General features: G+C 42.4%; 2 protein-coding genes across 10 annotated transcripts in view; one reads left to right on the top strand and one right to left on the bottom strand.

The window, feature by feature from the left end:
* The window catches only part of HEATR5B (HEAT repeat containing 5B), an 87,285-nt gene extending 78,145 nt beyond the window's left edge, over positions 1-9,140 (bottom strand). For 2 of the 5 annotated variants that reach the window (XM_066378508.1, XM_066378509.1), the window contains exons 1-3: positions 8,675-8,975; positions 8,066-8,213; positions 3,816-4,027 (exon numbers count right to left, since the gene is read on the bottom strand). In XM_066378508.1, coding sequence (XP_066234605.1) covers positions 3,816-4,027; positions 8,066-8,213; positions 8,675-8,676 — 362 coding nt within the window. In that variant the 5' untranslated portion in view covers positions 8,677-8,975. The other 3 variants (XM_066378512.1, XM_066378510.1, XM_066378511.1) reach the window with 3 other exon arrangements.
* An 89-nt stretch (positions 9,141-9,229) lies between these two features.
* GPATCH11 (G-patch domain containing 11) lies at positions 9,230-19,864 on the top strand. 5 transcript variants are annotated; one of them, XM_066378504.1, is made up of 10 exons: positions 9,281-9,366; positions 10,011-10,113; positions 11,480-11,551; positions 11,936-12,162; positions 12,969-13,010; positions 15,400-15,520; positions 15,648-15,738; positions 17,237-17,353; positions 18,265-18,346; positions 19,704-19,864. In XM_066378504.1, the coding sequence occupies exons 3-10, from the start codon at positions 11,505-11,507 to the stop codon at positions 19,757-19,759; spliced, it is 783 nt and encodes a 260-aa protein (XP_066234601.1). In that variant the 5' UTR covers positions 9,281-9,366; positions 10,011-10,113; positions 11,480-11,504; the 3' UTR covers positions 19,760-19,864. The 5 variants fall into 5 exon arrangements, with proteins under 5 accessions (XP_066234600.1, XP_066234604.1, XP_066234602.1 ...); XM_066378503.1 differs by lacking the exon at positions 10,011-10,113 and having other exon boundaries at positions 9,230-9,349; XM_066378507.1 differs by lacking the exon at positions 10,011-10,113 and having other exon boundaries at positions 9,230-9,366.
* Positions 19,865-20,422: the final 558 nt, after the last annotated feature.

Here is a 20,422-nt window from a genome sequence, read left to right as displayed (position 1 = left end):
TTTACATAACAAATCATACCCATCCTTTGGAAAGATACCCACGTATTTTTTTTTCCTTTTATGAAGACTTCTCAAATTATATCAATCTACAAAGATCCTTCTCCTCTCTCAAATATAATGTCAACCACTCATTTTCACAAAATGGTCACTGTGTTGTGACTTGACAATTTTATTCAGCTCTCTTACCTTGCCAATGGAAATGTAAACTCTGGAAACAGAAAATCTAGCATATATTTTTATACTGTTCACAGTATCTGTCTCTTAGTATACAAATAATAGTAAATAGTTACTTGCAAAATTTAATCTAAATGGTTTTTTTTTTTCTTCTATTTTTCTGAAGCTGGAAACGGGGAGAGACAGTCAGACAGACTCCCGCATGCGCCCGACCCGGGATCCACCCGGCACGCCCACCAGGGGGCGACGCTCTGCCCACCAGGGGGCATGCTCTGCCCCTCCGGGGCATTGCTCTGTTGCGACCAGAGCCACTCTAGCGCCTGGGGCAGAGGCCAAGGAGCCATCCCCAGTGCCCGGGCCATCTTTGCTCTAATGGAGCCTCGCTGCGGGAGGGGAAGAGAGAGACAGAATCTAAATGGTTTTAATGGAACATTTGGCTACACAGAAGAAATGTAACAGCTGCCCATCTCTTCAGGGCAGGGAAGACCACCTGACCTTCCTTCACTCATGTAAACAGTAAATAAGTGAATAACTGAGCTCAGCTGAGAGGCTGGAGTAATGAAGAGGTGAAGAGCATATACTTGGGAGTCTGGCAGGCATGTGCCTGAATCCTAGAACCTGCCACTTAATAGCTGTGTGTCCTGAGCAAGTTACTCAGGCTGAGAGGATGTAAATTTAGCTTACCATCACATGTATAATAAATAGTAAAATCAGGGATGCAGCCTTTACCTCTTTGACTCCAAATCCCTCTTTTTCCAATACCCTTCAGGCTGATAACAAAGCTAAAGATGACCGAGGTCACATGCCAGAATATATTAGGAAATTCTTAAACAGAAACCATGAATCATTGGAAGTACATATAAATAGCATATAATATATGTAATAAATCATACTTATGTAGAAGTACATAATGTGTGGATTTGCTAAGTGGGAAAGAACTAAATCATCAAAATCATTAACATAACCCCATATTCCAAAATAAACTGGAAAGCACTAATACTCACTAATCTCTTCTAAAACTTTGGTGATCTACATCTATTTCACACAACACAAAATGTAATCATAACTTATCTATGCAGTTGGAAACAAGATTGAAGAATCAGTGTTCACAAAAATTTCCCCATTTCCTCTGTAAACTATTATATTGGCCTTGGCCCCTTGAATGTTGGTATTCTAGAGTTGTATCCTTGGCACCCTCTGTCCTCAAACAGATGTACATTCTTCCAGGGTAACTTTCTCCATACCAAAGGGTTCAGCTACACCCTAACGTCCATTCTCTACCCACCAAAACTACCATATTTCCCCATGTATAAGAAGCACATTTTGGCCCTGGCCGCTTGGCTCAGTGGTAGAGCGTCGGCCTGGCATGCAGGCGTCCTGGGTTCGATTCCCAGCCAGGGCACACAGGAGAAGCGCCCATCTGCTTCTCCACCCCTCCCCCTCTCCTTCCTCTCTGTCTCTCTCTTCCCCTCCCGCAGCGAGGCTCCATTGGAGCAAAGATGGCCCTGGCGCTGGTGATGGCGCCTTGGCCTCTGCCCCAGGCGCTGGAGTGGCTCTGGTCGTGACAGAGCGATGCCCCAGAGGGGGGGCAGAGCATCGCCCCCTGGTGGACAGAGCGTCGCCCCCTGGTGGGCATGCCGGGTGGATCCTGGTCGGGCGCATGCGGGAGTCTGTCTGACTGTCTCTCCATTTCCAGCTTCGGAAAAATACAAAAAAAAAAAAAAAAAAAGAAGCACATTTTTTCGAAAAATCTGTGGTCTAAAATTACTGGGTGCGTCTTATACAGTGATTGTAGTTTTACTTGCATTTCCCGCTTTTCCATGCTTGTTTTTTGCACTCATGTTGAAGACAGTGATTCATCATCAGACACAGATGAGGACAAGCTAATGGATGGGAGTTTTGACAGTGATGAAGAGTTGCATGAATTTTATGATGAATAAAACTTGAGTTCAATAACTTTATGTAATATATTTTTTTAAAAAGTCGGGCTCCAAAATTAAGGTATATCTTATACATGGGCGTGTCTTATACTTGGGGACATACGGTATATTCTCAACTCAGATCTCTAAAATCCAAACCAGGATTTCCACCTGCCTACTACACACAGTCACTTGGCTATTCCCACTTACACTCCAAAATCAGCATGCCCAGAATGAACTCATCACCTTTCCTTTACCATGTGTTTCCTCCCCTAATTTGTATCTTTCTGAAAAACACTATATATAAGGTATAAATAAGCCATTTCTGTTTCCAATGAGAAGTTTCCTTTGCCTAGAAAGTAGGTTAGCCAATGTCAGCCCGTAGACCAAATCTGGCCCATCATCCAGCCTGCCACCTGTTTTTTTTTTTTGTTGTTTTGTTTTTTTTCTTTTTTGTATTTCTCTGAAGTTGGAAACGGGAGGCAGTACGACAGACTCCCGCATGCGCCCGACCGGGATCCACCTGGCACGCCCACCAGGGGGCGTTGCTCTGCCGCAATCAGAGCCATTCCAGCGCCTGAGGCAGAGGCCACAGAGCCATCCTCAGCGCCAGGGCAATGGCTTCTCCAATGGAGTCTTGACTGCGGGAGGGGAGGGAGACAGAGAGGAAGGAGAGGGGGAGGGGTGGAGAAGCAGATGGGCGCTTCTCCTGTGTGCCCTGGTCGGGAATCGAACCCGGGACTCCCGTATGCCAGGCCGACTCTCTACCACTTAGCCAACCGGCCAGGGCCTGCCACCTGTTTTTAAATAAAGTTTTTAAGAACACAGCCATACTCATTTATTTACATACCGTCTATGGCAGAGGTGTATAGCTGTGGCAGAGATGTATAGCCTACAAAGTCAAAAATATTTATTATCCGGCCCTTTTCATAAAGTTGGCCAATCCCTGGGCCTATCACATCCATTTTACCCTCTTCCGATCTTAACCCCTTACTTGGGTCAATTCCATGTTTCCTTCTTGATGGCTGATCTTTGGCTGATGCTTCTTTGAGACGTCTTCTTTAACACTGCCCTTCTCTTACATCACAACCAACCTTATTTAGGTGTTGTTTTTCTCTCCCATGGCACTCCTCACAGTACTATAACTGCTGTGTTTCTTATTTAACTTGTTCACAGGATGTGTCCCTATAGCCATTATCTTCAAGACTTGCTCCAAACCACAGGTATGGGCTAGGAATTGGATTAAGCTCTTAATCTAAGGGTCAGCAAATTTGCAGGCAAAGGGGTCTCTGTCCCAGGTACTCAACACTGTCACCACAGCCATGAAAGCAGCTACCTCCTAAATGAACAGACACATCTGCATCCCAACAAAACAGGCAGCAGGCTGCATTTGGCCGAGGGCTATAGTTTTCCTATTCCTGCCTCAATTTCATCATCTGTTTCTATCCATCCCAGCCAAGAATATCATCTCCAAAAAATCCCTGTGCAAATTGCTGCCATTATACCAAACTTCCACAGTTTGCTGAAGGTCCCAGTGGTAATGAGGCAAATGTTGAAATAGAACCCCTTCCCCAGACCTACTCAGGGAGCTTTTATTGTCAACAGCATGCCTCAGGTTCCAACTACATGGAGGTCTTTACAATCAGCAGGCCCTTATTAAGACAAGACACTCTGAAAAAAACAACAAAAAAACCCGTTCAAGATCTCAAAGTAAGTACTTACAGTTTCGTTGGTAAATACGCTGCAGTGTCATCTTTACTCCTGATAATGTCATTACATTTTTCAAGTGTTTGAAAAACAGTGAAAGTATCCCCAATGCTATAGAGGGCTGCGAGATTTTTTGCTAACAATTTTCGTGTAGGTGGTCCAGGTGAACTACTTATTAATCCAGTTAATTGTTCAACAAGTTTTTTCTGTTTCTCCTTAACATCAGTCTGTTATAAAAAATAAATAACATAACCAGTTTTTTTCTTATTTTTATTTTTATAGCCTTTTAGTCAAAATAAAAAATACTTAACAGTTAAAGCACTCTATTAATTAAACTTAGTATTATATTAGGCATAAAACCAGAAATTAGAATTTTCAAGATAAGGAAGAGTTCAGTAGGAAATAAATCATTCTTTACTAGATTATATAGTCTCCTTCATTCCCCTGCAAAGCCAAAAGTTAGCTGCCAATAAAAGTACTGTAGACCCAAAAGATTCCATGCCAATTTACTAAGAAATAAACCAATAATGTAAGGATGTAAAATATTGGGCATATGGAGATTAGCTCCCATTTTAACAGCAAAGTCAGTAGTCCAAAAGTTGTATGTCAGTGAAGGAAATCAAAAGAAACTCTGAAGGAGCTCTAGGCAACAGAAACAATATTCAGATCTACCCATAATTAATACTAAAAACTACTTCATTCATTCAAGAAATATGTATTTTGCACTTATTATATGCCATGCACTATTTTAGGCATGAATACTCTAAGGCGGTGAACACAACAGATAAAGTCTATGCCCTCATGAATTTACATTCTAGAGAGGATACAGAATTTACCACAAAAACAAACGAATAGTGTGAGTTCTTCTTACCTATACTGCTCACAAACATTAGGGGATATTTTATCCCTTCATGTTCATTTTGAAATATCCCTGTTTGTGAGTAGTATATTTTACATAGATAAGTGAGGAAAGGCCTTTCTGAAAAGAAGTAAAGGTGTGAGATATGCAGCTATCCGGGAGGGGAACATTCCGGGCAGAGGGAACTCTGGAGGCCTGGAGGAGGGAGCATGGCAACCTGCTTGAGGACAGAGAGGGCCCGCGGGGGGAGCAGAGGAAGAGACAGGCAGTGGAAGATGAACTCAGAAGGGTAAAGGGACCTGATTGTGTCATGCCTTACATACATCATCATAAGAACTTTGAATTTTATTCTGAGAGTTGGAAGCAGAGGGCCATGATCTAAATGTTTAAACAAACACATTCTGACTGCTGAACTAAGAATACTCTACAAGTGCTTCTCAACCTTTCTAATGCCATGACCCCGCAATACAGTTCCCCATGTTGCGGTGACCTCAAACCAAAAAATAATTTTGGTGGCTACTTCATAACTGTAATTTTGCTACAGTTATGATTCGGAATGTAAATACCTGATATGCATTATGTATTTTCCAATGGCTTTAGGCGACCCCGCCGGGGTCACGACCCACAGGTTGAGAACCGCTGCTCTACAAGGTACACATCTGAAGCACTGTGAGCACTCAGGAAGCTTTCTGCAATATTGTTAGTAACAATAGAGATGATGAAAAGAAACTTAATTCTGGATATAGTTAGTGGATAGATCCAATAGGATTTGCTGATGAATATAATGTGAAATTTGAGGGAAAAATTCAAGAATGTCTCTAAGGTTTATGACCTGAGCAACAGAAGGATGAAAGGTCATTTCCTGAATGAAGACCACAGGGGAAGGGCAGGTTTGGAAGGGCGAAATCAAGAATTCGTTAACTTTGAGATGCTGTTTAGGTGTCAAGAGAAAGAGGTAGTGTCTCATTGGACATTGGGAAGTCATTACTATATAGATGGTAGTAAAAATCTGAGACTAAAGGATACCACTGGAAGCATTTATATAAGTGTAATAGATTAAACAAGAAGAAAACGGAGGCTCCCCAGGACTGAGAAAGAGCCATCTAAAGGAATGAGGAGTAATTAGTGAAGTAGGAAGAAAACTAAAAGAAAATAGTGTCCTGAAAACCACAAATAGGACTTCACACAGTGTGCATCCACAGGATCAATAACAATCTATTGTTAGATTTGAATAGAGTATATGCAGATGTTCATATTACTATACTTCATAATTAAGATAACTTTGTATACACTCTTTTGTACTTTTTCATTTCAAAACAAAAAAAATTTTAAGTGTTTCACATAGAAAATCAACTACATCAATTAATACAGAATACTGACCCATTGATTTTTTTTTTTTTTTTGTATTTTTCTGAAGCTGGAAATGGGGACAGTCAGACAGACTCCCGCATGCGCCCAACCGGGATCCACCCGGCACGCCCACCAGGGGCGATGCGATGCTCTGCCCCTTCGAGGTGTGGCTCTGCCGCTACCAGAGCCACTCTAGCGCCTGGGGCAGAGGCCAAGGAGCCATCCCCAGCGCCCGGGCCATCTTTGCTCCGATGGAGCCTTGGCTGCGGGAGGGGAAGAGAGAGACAGAGAGGAAGGGGGGGTGTGTGGAGAAGCAAATGGGCGCTTCTCCTGTGTGCCCTGGCCGGGAATCGAACCCGGGTCCCCCCGCACGCCAGGCCGACGCTCTACCGCTGACCCAACCGGCCAGTGCCTAACCCATTGATTTGAGCAATTTGAGATCACTAATGACTGCACAGTAGCTGTTTCAGGGGAGCAGAGCTGGAGAGGGTTTCAGAGAAAATAGAAATGTCTAGTTAAAGAAACCTTACTAAAACTATACTAAAGGCAACCAAAAAAAGAAGCCCGAATCCACAAGAGTAAGAAAAACAGGAAAAGAATCAATGCAATATATGGAAGCCAGGTATCCCTTATAGGGAAAACTAAGAAGAAAACCAACTTACAAACAAAAAGGTCCCCTAAAACTGATGTTCACAGTTGTTTCAAGGATCTAGGCACTTATGGAAAACTTAAGTTGTGCCTAGAAATGGAGGGAATGCTTGAGAATCCAAGAAGTTGTAAGACTCTCATATCTCTCTCCTCTACTCTGGAGCCCAGGCACACTGTGGGCTGGGGAAATGGCACTGAAAACAGAGGGATTAAGTGAAAGTTTACACACTGACTGTTGAAGTCCCTAGCTTTCTCTCTGAATTCCTAGAACCTAGACAACTAGTCATACAACCTAAACCCGAGAGTAGAAGAGTCTCTCTGAGGAATGACTAGCCAAGAGGAACCTATGATACTCACGTCAAGGGTTCCTCAAAGAACTGGGCTAGCCTACGACGAAGTGCAGTTAAAAAACTTTACCCTGCCCAGAAAATGTTTTCCTACTCACTATAAATTTGAACAGAGAGCCAAAAAGCATCAGATGTTTGAGGAAAGCACATAATTTTTAAAAAATATTTTTTTCTTTATTGATTTTTGAGAGAGAGAGAGAGACAGAAACACCAATCTGTTCCTGTATGTACCCTGACCAGGGACTGAACCTGCAGCCTTTGCATCTCTGGACAATGCTCTAACCCAGTGGTCCCCAACCCCTGGGCTGCGGACCGGGACCAGTCTATGGGCCATTTGGTACCAGTCCGCAGAGAAAGAATAAATAACTTACATTATTTCCGTTTTATTTATATTTAAGTCTGAACGATGTTTTATTTTTTAAAAAAGACCAGATTCCCTCTGTTACATCCGTCTAAGACTCACTCTTGACGCTTGTCTTGGTCACATGATACATTTATCCGTCCCACCCTAAAGGCTGGTCTGTGAAAATATTTTCTGACATTAAACCAGTCCGTGGCCCAAAAAAGGTTGGGGTCCACTGCTCTAACCAACTGAGCTATCCAGCCAGGGCATGAAAAGCATCTAATTTTCAAAACAGAAAATAAAACACACACATAATGAAAACCAACACAAATAATGAAATACACTACTCAGGATAAATAAAACAGAAGTCTGTTATTAACTCCTCAGAGGGATAAATGAAGATATTGGGATTGCTAGAAAGCATTGAGGGGCCACAGGAAGTCGGACAGCAGTCTAATAGTCATGTTTTTCTACAGTAGCACTCAGCTGTCCAGGTAGAGACATGACGTAGGCAACAAAGTGGGTTTAAAGGAGGTGTGGGTCTTGCCACAGAATAGACAAGTACAGACAAGAAATTCCTATTACAGTATATTATCCTCAAGTACCATAAGTGACCTACAACCTTTCCAAAAATGTCTTCTCACAAATCATGAGCACAAAATACTTTTGATTATGTTAATGCAACTGGGAAAATAAAAGAAAGAAAGCAATTTCATACCTTGTTGGCAGCAACCAAGACTTTATCAAGAAATCGCAACCATTCAAAGATGAAAACTGGCCTTTTTGCTTCAGTGATTTGAGCCAAGGCTTCTTCATTTAGCAACAAACTGTGAGCTAGCTCCATTACTGAAGTTTTAAATTCACACCTTAAAGTAACAAATTAAAAAATACTTGTAAGGATGTTTTCACTGTTAAAAGTGCAGCTTAATGATTGGAACCCACTAAGAAATGAAAAGTCAGGCTTTACTTCTCATTTCATTTGGAGGAAACTTACATAATTTCTTTGAGGCAAAACCTGAGAACTAAATTCTAAAAAAAAGGGTACAAACAATTAATGATCAGTGAGGGGAAAAAATGGGGTAAAAAAATTGCAATAAATACCGCAAATAAGGCACTTGTCCAGGAAATAATATGCCTAGAAAAACACATGTCATTAACTCATTCATTCCATACACTGGAAAACTGAAGCACTAAGATCAAACACCAGCCAGGTCTGACAACCCAGCCTTCTTTCTTCTTGTCCACTGCGGGGTGCACAGCACCCGTACTCCCCCTCGCTGCACCTCGCCCAGGGCTGTGTCAACACGTCCCAGCAAGAAGAACCCACATGGAAGTCTCCCACGGTCTTCCTACAGGGAAGGGATGGGGCGGCCTGGTCCCCTCGGCCGAAGCATCGGTGACATCCCCGGGCGGTCCGAGCCCGCAGCGAGCAGAAGCTGCGCGCGCTGCGGGTCTGGGTTCACACGGCTCGTCCGCGGACCTCCGCGCAGCGCCGGGCCCAGGGAAAATGCAAGAGGACGCCGCAGGCCTAGGCACGGTCACTTGGGCTGTCAACCCCAATAGGCGCGGGCTCGGAATCGAGTCCGGCCCTGGAAAAGGGAAAAAAGTCAATTACGAACTCAAATGTCTTCCCCTACCCTCCCAAAACGTGCGGGGGGCCAGGGCTGTGCTTGCGCGTCAATGTGCATGCTTTGCCGCCAGATGCGGCGGCCTCACCTCCTACTCTGGCAGGGGCCGATCAGCTGAGCGCCGGGGCCAGAAGCAACAGCCTTGGGACCCGGATGCCCCGCCTTCCGCACGGCGGCCAGCAGGAAATGAGGGGAGAGCGCCTGCGCAGAATGTTGGTCTGGCGCAAGCGCGCTAATCACGTCCTCCTAGCCCCGCCTGGCGCAAGTTTCTAATAGAGTCTGCTCACGGAAACTCAGGAGTGGGCTGGACCTTAGACGTCCTTCGCTGGTGGGGGAGCTTGTGCGCAGCTCGCGCTGTTGTAAACTGGCCTCAGGCAAGTAGAGCTGCCAGGTAAGGGGCTGGAGGTCCGGGATAGAATGGTATAGGGCAGTAATCAGTGTGCTGGTTGTGACTAGCCCATCGCACCATCCCCCACATTCCCACTCGTAGTGGTCGCGTCTGTGGAATGCTTGCAGCCAGGAGGGACGTGAGAGGGTGGGGATCAGTGGTCCTGGAGGGAGTTTGAGACAGGTGGGGTTTTTTACATCTTTCTGCTGTACATCCAACTACTTAGCCCATATTTCCACCAGGATGTGTAGTGGGACTTAAGAGAAGCACTGTTGTTGCTGCCACCCTGCCCTCTTTTCTGTAACCACTCTCGAAAACTAACTCCATTCCTCCAGATATTCAGGCCAAAACCTTTGAGGTACTGATTAATGCTTGACATCACCTCCAGTCCGTCAGAAAATCTTGTTAGCTCTATCTTCAGAATACACCCAAAATGTGACCACTTCCACTGCTGTGACTGTGGTCCAAGCCACTGTCTCATCTCTGCCTGGGTTATTGCCTTGTGAAGTTTATCGTTATACTTGATGGGAAAGGAGGGTACATTGTACCCATAAAAAGGGAGTTTTTAAAAGAATCTGTAACCCCTATTCAGGTCTGCATGGCACTTTGCAGCTCAGTGGGTCCCTTAAAAATAATTGGTTACACAGGTCAATTCTGTTTACTGTGGAAGGTGACTGCACAAGGACGTTGAAAACCAAGAGTCAGGAATCACTGGGGGCCAACCAAGAAATGCATAACCTCAGGCTCCAGGTCAGAATCAGACTCGGCTGCATTTTAAGAAGATCCTGATGCAATTTATATATACAATAAAGTTTGAGATACATTTTTCTGGATAATTATTTTACCCCTTTATGCATCAATAATTACATTATTTTAGCATTTGTGATGGAGACTCTCCTCAAAAATGTTTCTATATAGGTGAGGTGTTAACTATATCAAGTTCCAAATGAGCAGCTTGGGTATAAAGTGCTGTAGAGAGAGGCGAGGACAGGTTTTTGTGTGGGAGGGCAGCCTAGATCTAGGAGGAAGGGAATGTCAATGGTATGTTCAGAGCTTAATGAGAAGCCCATGTGGCTTGAATAATAAATCTTAAAGAGTCAGTGGTCAGATTTTGGAGGATTGCTTCTCGGTCTTTTGGCTAAGATCAAGTGTAGATTTTGGAGGACTTCTGCTACGTGTTAAAGTGACTGGTTCTTTACTGCCTACAGGGTAAAGTTTATTAAAGGATGTGAAACAGCAAGTAATGTGACTAATTTTTCTAAGTGGTTAGTAACAATCAAAAGCAAAGCTAAATAGCAGCTAGAAGAGACAATAAGATGATGTTTTAAAAACTTAGGTTTTTATTTTTATTTTATTTTTATTTTTATTTTTTTTGCATTTTTCTGAAGCTGGAAACAGGGAGAGACAGTCAGACAGACTCCCGCATGCGCCCGACCGGGATCCACCCGGCACGCCCACCAGGGGCGACGCTCTGCCCACCAGGGGGCGATGCTCTGCCCATCCTGGGCGTCGCCATGTTGCGACCAGAGCCACTCTAGCGCCTGAGGCAGAGGCCACAGAGCCATCCCCAGTGCCCGGACCATCTTTGCTCCAATGGAGCCTTGGCTGCAGGAGGGGAAGAGAGAGACAGAGAGGAAGGCGCGTCGGAGGGGTGGAGAAGCAAATGGGCGCTTCTCCTGTGTTCCCTGGCCAGGAATCGAACCCGGGTCCTCCGTAAAACTTAGGTTTTAAAAACACCATTATGGAGAGGGTATGTAGAGGATGGATTGGAAGAAGGAAAAGCCAAAAGCAATGAGACCGATTAGGAAGCGGTTGTAGTATTTCAGGTAAGAAAGAAATGCCTGAGCTAAAGCATTGGTCACAACGATAGGGAAAAGTGCCTATGAGGGATATTCTAGAGGAGGAAGTGACAGAGGTTTATAAGAGGTCAGGAATGGGAAGATAGTAGTGACTTTAATTTAGAAATATAGGAGATGAAAGAAGTTTAGGGTAGAAGGGTACTTGGATGTGGAGTAGAGTTCTGGAGAAAGGTCAAGGCTGGGAATACAGAAAAGTTTATTTCCATTTTGATAAACTAAAAAGTCAGTACTGTTATTTTATCCTGTTTGATCTGCAGGTACTTTTGTCATGTGAAGTTGAACATGGAAGAGGAGGAAGATTATATGTCTGATTCCTTCATTAATGTCCAGTAAGTAAATGTGTACGCCTCATATAATGATATGTATAAGACATTAATGTAGACTCTTAAGCAATGTCATTGACGTTAAATGTGAGGTTGGAAAGTTAGTCTTTCTATTCTATGGGAACACCATCTACCTGTCCACCTAGAAAAATTAGTCAAAAATTACTTTCTTCTTACTTCTTCAACCGTATACTTTCTTTAGTTTCCCACACTCTGGCACCAACCATCATCAGTTTTACTAAAAGTCACTGATTACGTTCTCATATTGATGATAACAAAGATAGTCAGAGAGGTAACACTGAAATACGAAGTAGTGTCAAGTGAGTAAGTATCAAAGTCATGAGAAAACTTCATGTACTCTTCTCAAACAACCATGTCTCTATTCTTCAGGGAAGATATCAGACCAGGATTGCCAATGCTGAGGCAAATCCGAGAAGCCCGTCGAAAAGAAGAAAAACAACAAGAAGCTAATTTGAAAAACAGGCAGAAGAGTTTAAAAGAAGAAGAACAAGAGAGACGTGACATTGGGTTGAAGAATGCACTAGGCTGTGAAAACAAAGGGTTTGCTTTGCTCCAGAAGATGGGATATAAAAGTGGTCAGGCCCTTGGCAAGAGTGGTAAGTCATGTCTAGAAATAAAAAGGCATTCCTAACCACCACATGGTGATTTATCCATGAGTATAGAAATGCCTCTTTAATCTTGTTTATTGATAGAAATTAAAGCAATGTAAGCATCTTAGAGTATCTTATGTGCTAACGAGCATCATGGAGAACTTTCATCTTCCCACATCTACTTTTGACAACCATGGACCATTGAAGACTGCCAATGGGCCTAGCTCAGCCTTGAAGGCACTAACAGCTGGGATGAACTAAGCTTACAATGGAGGCAAGAGCTAAGAAAGGTGACAAGAGAAGGGTTGAGAAGTACCATTGCCAAAGGATAGTGAAGCAACATTGAGGATGATGGCAGGACTCGGCCCTGTTTGCTCTGCACCTGGAGCTGCTGCCTGAGTGACCACGCAGTAGGAGAAGCTCTATTCCCACCTCTCTTTTTAGGAAGTGAGACTGCTTATTAGGTAGAGAGGCTGTATATTTCAAGCAGCTTTTGTAAGCTGTTTTTCTTTTCTTCTCTCCTTTATTGTAATTGCTTTGATCTTCATCTAGCAAGGCTGCCACCCTCTTGGATGTTTAATATCAATCTTTCACCTCTTACAACCCTAAAGAGAAGCTTTGGGTTAGCCTTTTTGAGGACTTAGGTATTCAAAAGGTGGTAATTGATTATAGAGTATTAATGCTCAGATTTCAGTTTGAATATCAGTGAAACAGGAGGAGCTCTGTTTGGAATATTGTAAAGGTGCATACTATGCTTACCTGCAGTTTGAGGAAGAATTTCTAAAGTAATTTGTGTTTTGTTCTTTTTTTAGGAGCTGGTATTGTTGAACCAATTCCTCTCAATGTCAAAACAGGTATGTAATTATTATTAAGGACATTTCCCAGTAATAATAACATATGCTTATATCTAGCACAAATGTTTGCTTAATAAATTCTTCTTTATGTGGTACTGTTACAGTTCTCATCATAGGAAGCCCTCAGTAAAATATTTCTTTTTTTTTATTTTATTTATTTTTTTCATTTTTCTGAAGCTGGAAACAGGGAGAGACAGTCAGACAAACTCCCGCATGCGCCCGACCGGGATCCACCCGGCACGCCCACCATGGGGTGACGCTCTGCCCACCAGGGGGCGATGCTCTGCCCCTCCAGGGCGTCGCCATGTTGCGACCAGAGCCACTCTAGCGCCTGAGGCAGAGGCCACAGAGCCATCCCCAGCGCCCGGGCCATCTTTGCTCCAATGGAGCCTTAGCTGCGGGAGGGGAAGAGAGAGACAGAGAGGAAAGCGCGTCGGAGGGGTGGAGAAGCAAATGGGCGCTTCTCCTGTGTGCCCTGGCCGGGAATCGAACCCGGGTCCTCCGCACGCTAGGCCGACGCTCTACCGCTGAGCCAACCGGCCAGGGCCAGTAAAATATTTCTTAATTAAACTTCTAAACCTTTTAGACTAAAAAGTAAGTTTTGGTGAGTTTAAAATAAAGTTTAAATAAAAAAATTTGGAGGGCCTGACCTGTGGTGGCGCAGTGGATAAAGCGTCAACCTGGAAATGCTGAGGTTGCTGGTTCGAAACCCTGGGCTTGACTGGTCAAGGCACATATGGGAGTTGATGCTTCCAGCTCCTCCCCCCTTCTCCCTCTCTGTCTTTCTCCTCTCTAAAAATGAATAAATAAAATTAAAAAAAAAAATTTGGAGGAAAATTGTCGTAATGAAAATACAAAGTGATCTTTACCTATTGAAATGTTCTAAAAGTATTTTGAGACAGTGCCTGACCTGTGGTGGAGCAGTGGATAAGGTGTTGACCTGGAGCTCTAAGGTTGCTGGTTTAAGACACTGGGCTTGCCTGGTCAAGGCACATGTGGGAGTAAATGCTTCATGCCCCTTCCCTCTTCTCTCTCTCTCTCTCTCTCTCTCTTTCTCTCTCTGCTCTCTTCTCTCTAAACTGAATAAAATCATTAAAAAATGTATTTTGAGACAGATTTATCCATTAAAAGTTTTTTGGTTTTTTTTTTTATTAAGTGAAAGGTAAGGAGGCAGAGAGATAGACTCCCGCATACGCCCTGACTGGATCTACCTGACAAGCCCCTTGTGGGGCAATGTTCTGCCCATCTGGGGCTGTTGCAGTGGTGCTCAGCAACCAAGCTATTTTAGAGCTTGAGGTGAGGTCATAGTGCCATCCTCAGCACCGGAGCCAACTTGCTCGAATGAGCCATGGCTGTGGAAGGGGTGAGAGAGAAAGAAGGGGGAGGCCCTGGCCGGTTGGCTCAGTGGTAGAGCGTCAGCCTGGCGTGCAGAGGTCCCAGGTTCGATTCCCGGCCAGGGCACACAGGAGAAGCGCCCATCTGCTTCTCCACCCCTCCCCCTCTCCTTCCTCTCTGTCTTTCTCTTCCCCTCCCGCAGCTAAGGCTCCATTGGAGCAAAGATGGCCCGGGCGCTGGGGATGGCTCCTTGGCCTCTGCCCCAGGCGCTGGAGTGGCTCTGGTCGCAACAGAGCGATGCCCCGGAGGGGCAGAGCATCGCCCCCTGGTGGGCAGAGCGTCGCCCCCTGGTGGGCATGCCGGGTGGATCCCGGTCGGGCGCATGCGGGAGTCTGTCTGACTGTCTCTCCCCGTTTCCAGCTTCAGAAAAATACAAAAAAAAAAAAAAAAAAAAGGGGGGGGAAAGGTAGAGAAGCAGATGATCACTTCTCCTGTGTACCCTACCCAGAAATCAAACCCAGGACTTCCACACGCCAGGCCAAAACTACCACTGAGCCAACTGACCAGGGCCAAAAGTTTTTCTTAAATATCGGGTGGATCACTTTATAAAATATATAACTCTCTAAACATTATGCTCTACACCTAAAATTAATACAAAATAATATTGACTGTAAACTGTAGTTGAAAAATAAAATTAAAAAATAAATAAATGTTTTTTAATACTTTGAATGAATTAAATGTTTTTTGTTCATCGTATTTGTTTTATTTGTTAATCATATTTATATGAAAATATGACTATTATGTTCTCCCAATTTAAAAAAATTTGTATACTATGACTATCACCTTAGCTCAGACTAATAATGATCCTTATAAGAATCAAATTGTGTGTTTGGGGTTCTAAAAAAATATCTCCAGTGTTTTCTTCTGTCATTCTTGTCAAATAATTTTGAGTGATTATATTTAAGTTACAATTGCATTTAATTTGCAAATGTTTATATTGTCATGGTTTGAAGTATAAAGTCAGTAAGCTCATCAGAGTTGTCTGTGTGAACAGGAAAAAGTGGCATTGGTCACGAGGCACTATTAAAACGAAAAGCGGAGGAAAAATTAGAAAGCTACAGAAGAAAGATTCACATGAAAAACCAAGCTGCAGAAGAAGCTGCAGAACAGTTTCGGTAAAACTTAGTCTTTGTGCTGCTTTTGGTGCCACATTTTCTTGGTGTGGTACATTTTCTGGTCCTTGGACGTAGTAAATGGACAGAGGGAGTACAGACCTGTACTGTGCTCTTTTCTTTCAATTAGAATGCGACTTAGGAACAAGCAAGACGAAATGAAGCTGGAAGGAGATCTCAGAAGAAGCCAGCGAGCCTGCCAGCAGTTGGATACACAGAAGGCAAGCCTTTCACCTGCTTTCAGATTGGCAGTGACGTGCTTCGGCACCCAGTATGATTGGCCATGAATTTGTATTTTTTAAAAAAACAGAACAAAACAAAACACTCTAAGTCTGGTACACCTAGTCTTCTGTGGATTAAAGTAGCAATTTTTAACCTTTTCATCTCGTGTCTGTCACACAAACTAATTTACTGAAATTCTGCAGCACACCACAATATATATTTTTTGCCAATCTGACAAAACAAAATAGGTGTGATTTTGATTTATTCACACTGGACGGCTATTGTGTTGGCTGTCGTCATTTTTTTATTTGACACTAAGGGAAAAGAAGTCAGTGCCCCTGACTAGGTATTGCATGGTTTAAAAATTCTCGTGGTGCAAAAAAAAAAAAAATTTCTTGTGGCACACCTGTTGAAAATCACTGGATTCAAGCTTTTGTTTAACATTTACTAATGATCTATAGTAATTGACTCTCACAATAATGACTTGTTCATGGCAGGAATCTGAGTAATCTGGATTATCTAATAAGGGTTAAGTAACATTTTTACATTTAATTATTCTCTGCTTATTTAAATGTTGGTTACTCAGAGCTACTTTGTGTGGAAATTCTGTGCCCCTGAATATCAGACTAACCAGAATAGCCTATTTTTAGTCCATTTTCAATACCTCACTGTCTCTAGCTAGTATGATCATGGTAGAATACCGACTGTTTCAGATATGAATAATTTCTTAAGTGTGTCTCTGCTTTTATTTTCTACTTTGATAGTTCAAAATAAAATGACTTCATTTAAACTCTCAAAAATTTTATAATATTTTTATCATCTTTAAATAGCTTGCTAGAAGCAACCTCTCATTTTCATATATTTCCCTAGCACTTTATTTCTTTTTTGTTTGTTTGTTTTAATCAAGTAATAGGCAGGGAGGTGGAGAGACAGACTCCTGCATGCAACTGGGAACCTGGGAACCCCCTGTCTGGGTCTGCCCATTTGGGGCCGCTGCCCCAATCCTCGGCAACCGAGCTATTTTAGCACCTGAGGTGAGGCCATCCTTAGCACCTGAGGCCAACTTGCTCATACAAGCCATTGCTGCAGGAGGGTAAGAGGTGGGGTCAGAGAAGCAGATGGTTGCTTCTTCTGTGTGCCCTGACCAGGAATCAAACCCAGGACTTTCACACACTAGGGCAACTCTCTACCAACTGGCTAGGGCACACTTTATTTTCAATGTGTGTTAGGAATCTTTGATTTCCTAGCTTGTCTGTATATTTTATACCCATTAAGCTATTTATATTTATAGCTTATTTTCCTTACTAGATTGTCAGCAGCTTGGAGACCACATTCTCAGTGGGTTCTGCATCCCCAGAGTTCATAGCACAGTGCTTTACTCCTGAAGCTGCGCTCAGTAAATGTTTAATTGAAAGAATGAATTCATGTTGACCTGAACATACTGGTGATAGTCTCATGTTTAGCTATGTTTAATTGGGAATAATTCTACATTTTCAGAATATTCAAGTTCCCAGGGAGGCCTGGTACTGGCTGAGACTTGAAGAAGAGACTGAAGAAGAGGAAGAGGAAGAAAAAGAACAAGATGAAGATGAATATGAGAGTGAAGATTTAAGTGTATGTTTTGGTACCATTTCCTTGAGCACTATTAACATTCTGAGCAGGGTAGTCGAGTGTTATGGGGTGCTGTTCTGGGCACTGTGAGGTATCTAGCAGCATCCCGGGTCTCTGCCCACTGGCTGCATGTTGCACTTCCGCCTTATGACAACCAAAACTATCTCCGGGCATTGGTACATGTCCTCCGAGGGAAAATCGCCCCTGCTTGAGAACTACTGCACTATAGGTTTATTAGCCCCAAATGAAACTTCATGTAATTTTTCTGTTTAGCTTCAGTTTGCCCTTTCACCTCTGCTTCAGTTCAGATGATGCATTAGCTGCAAATGTAAATTATTTTCACTTCTACCTTGTTTCTTGTTACACTTGTGGAAGTGATTCTGAGTACCTCTCTCTTCCACCCATAAACAAAACAAAGTAAAAAAACTCAATTCAGAGGAAGTGGAGATTATTTAAGAAATGAATACACATTTCTGTGGTTACATGTATATAAGAGTTGTGTAGGGAACATTCAAATTTGAAAAATCTTTGTACCACTTAACTTCAGGACCACTGATTAGACCTTTAATGGTAAAGGGAGTCAGTGTTCACCCTCATCCCACTGGGGAAAGTATCAATAGATTCTTGGAAAGTAGAGTGGTCTCTAAAGGCTCCTGATCCTGAAAGAGCCACCCAAACTATTTTCTGAATGTTAACAAGTGGTCTCTGTTGTGTCCAGCAGACCTGTGAAAATACCAGGGTGGCTGGTAAACTGGAACACGTTCTAAAATATTCTGCCTTTGATAGCTCTCCTAACTGGTTGAGAGTGTGGAGGAAGATTTATAGCATTGGGCTAATTCAGCATGATCCTAGAGACCGGAAGCCCAGGATTCTGTTCAGTGGGAACCATTAACGTTCTTGTGCCCTGTATCTAGGTAGTGGACAAATTACAAATACTGACCAGTTACTTAAGAGAAGAACATCTGTATTGTATTTGGTGTGGAACAGCCTATGAAGGTAAGAAAAAACTTTAAACTTTTTTAAAATATTGAACATAGGCCTTGTCATGTAGCTCAGTGTATAGAGTGTCCCAGCACACCTGGGTCATGGGTTTGATCCCTGGTCAGGGCATGTATGAGAAGCAACCAGTGAGTGCACAACTAAATGAAACAACTGAGAACAATGAATTGATGCTTCTCCCTCTCCCTCTCTCTCTCTCTCTCCTCCCCCCCACTTCCTTCCTTTCTCTCTCAAATCAATGGAAAATTTAGAAAATATTGAATGCAAATGCTGTCTGATTTTTAACTTCATTTTTTTCTATAAAAGTCACATTTTCAAAAACCAATGTACATTTCTTATTATCCAAATGGTAATATGGAATCAATATCTTGAAAAAATAGTGGATAGGACTGGCCAGTTACCTCAGTCAGTTAGAGTGTCATCCCAAAACACCAAGTTGCAGGTTCAATCTCCAGTCAGGGCACATTGGGGAAGCAACCAATGAATACTTAAATAAATGGAATAAATGAATCCTTCTCTCTCTCTTCTCTCCCTTCCTCTCTCTGACTCTCTAAAATCAATAATTTTAAAAAGAAAGAAATAGTGGATATAGAAATAATAGACCTTATTAAAGGTATTTTTAACTATTTGGAAACTGAATGTACAAGGGAATTTTTCAGTCTTATTTCGAAAGAAAGAATTTTGAATCATATAAGGATAAGTTTTTCTCATGCTTTATTTTTAGAATCTTTAGCTACAGATACTTGAAAGCTATATTAAATTTTTAGAACTAATTTTTTATATACTGTAGTTAGCTAGAATATTGTCCCAAAAGCATAAGAATTAGCATGTTGAGATCCACTCCATTTCTTTCTTATTGTAAGAAAGAAATGACTGACCTGTAGTACCACGGTAAAGAAAGTGTCGACCTGGAACGCTGAGGTCGCCGGTTCGAAACTTTAGGCTTGCCTGGTCAAGGCACATATAGGAGTTGATGCTTCCTGTTGCTTCCTGTTCCTGCCCCCTTCTCTCTCTCTTTCTCTCTCTCTCTCTTCCTCCCTCCATATATATAAGGATATATATATATATATCCTTCTCCCTCCTCTCTAAAAAATGAATAAAAATCTTTTTAAAAAAGACATTAAATAAAAAGAAAGAAATAGTTAAAATTTTACCATCTGTCATATTAGAGCCAGTTGTTTTCCCTTTAACACATTTTTCTGTTCTGGCTTTACTAACTTGAATTTAATGACTTTGTACTTGAAAGCAAATAGCAAACACAGCTACAAAATCCAAGTTATATTGAAATAATTTTCTAGAGTAGTCTATTAATACAAGTTGTAGTAATCTTTTATTTTCCTCATGTCATTTACAGATAAAGAAGACCTGTCCTCAAATTGCCCAGGACCAACTGCTGCCGATCATGACTAAAATTATTCTTCATAAAGTAGGAACTTGGAAAAGGCCGTTGTTTTCTAGACAGTTGAGCAGTTAGAATCGCCAGACTTTTTGATGCCAGTAAAGAAAGAGGGTTTTTATTATGTTTTGCTCTTTTTGTACTTTAGAGTATAATTGTTCACTGACTTCAATAAAATAATGGAATGCTATTTCAGAACATTATTATAGACATGACCATTACAATGTATTACTCTATTCTGATGCTTAGGGGGTTTAAGGACACCAACAGGGAACTCTCTTATTCACCTCTTCACTTTGGAACAAACTGAGAAATAAGGGGAGTCAGGAGATATCAAAATACCCGCTTTATTGTCAGTGGAGCTGAAACAGAGAGCAAGGCTGACTTGTTCTTCAGTCAGGTTCCCTAGTAAATCTCATTGATTGAAGACAACCACAGATCTCTGCCTTGCAGGGACACTGCCCATCTTGCATCCTGAGACCAGTTAGCTTTCAAGGTGAGCATCTCCACCAGGAGCTAGGCCACACATGCTAAGTTCCTTCTCCCAAAATCATTCATCAGATAAGACCTGTCTGTTGAAAGGGAATGAATGAGGTTTCACAGAGTTTGTTCCCACATTTCTCAGAGCTCAGTGCCTTAAAACTGATTGTTCCATACCTGGGTAGCTCTAAGCAATT

The sequence above is a fragment of the Saccopteryx leptura genome, chromosome 3 (genome assembly GCF_036850995.1).
Source record: "Saccopteryx leptura isolate mSacLep1 chromosome 3, mSacLep1_pri_phased_curated, whole genome shotgun sequence".
NCBI lineage: Eukaryota > Metazoa > Chordata > Mammalia > Chiroptera > Emballonuridae > Saccopteryx > Saccopteryx leptura.
The sequence above is the reverse complement of the archived record's forward strand: the minus strand, read 5'-3'. Positions and strand labels throughout refer to the sequence as shown.

Bases quoted from the DNA above. Each gene is read 5' to 3' on its own strand.
- GPATCH11 (XM_066378503.1), top strand. From the start codon at position 11,505: ATGGAAGAGGAGGAAGATTATATGTCTGATTCCTTCATTAATGTCCA. The intron at 12,163-12,968 runs GTAAGTCATGTC...TTCTTTTTTTAG, and splicing joins TCAGGCCCTTGGCAAGAGTG to GAGCTGGTATTGTTGAACCA. The intron at 15,739-17,236 runs GCAAGCCTTTCA...CTACATTTTCAG, and splicing joins AGCAGTTGGATACACAGAAG to AATATTCAAGTTCCCAGGGA.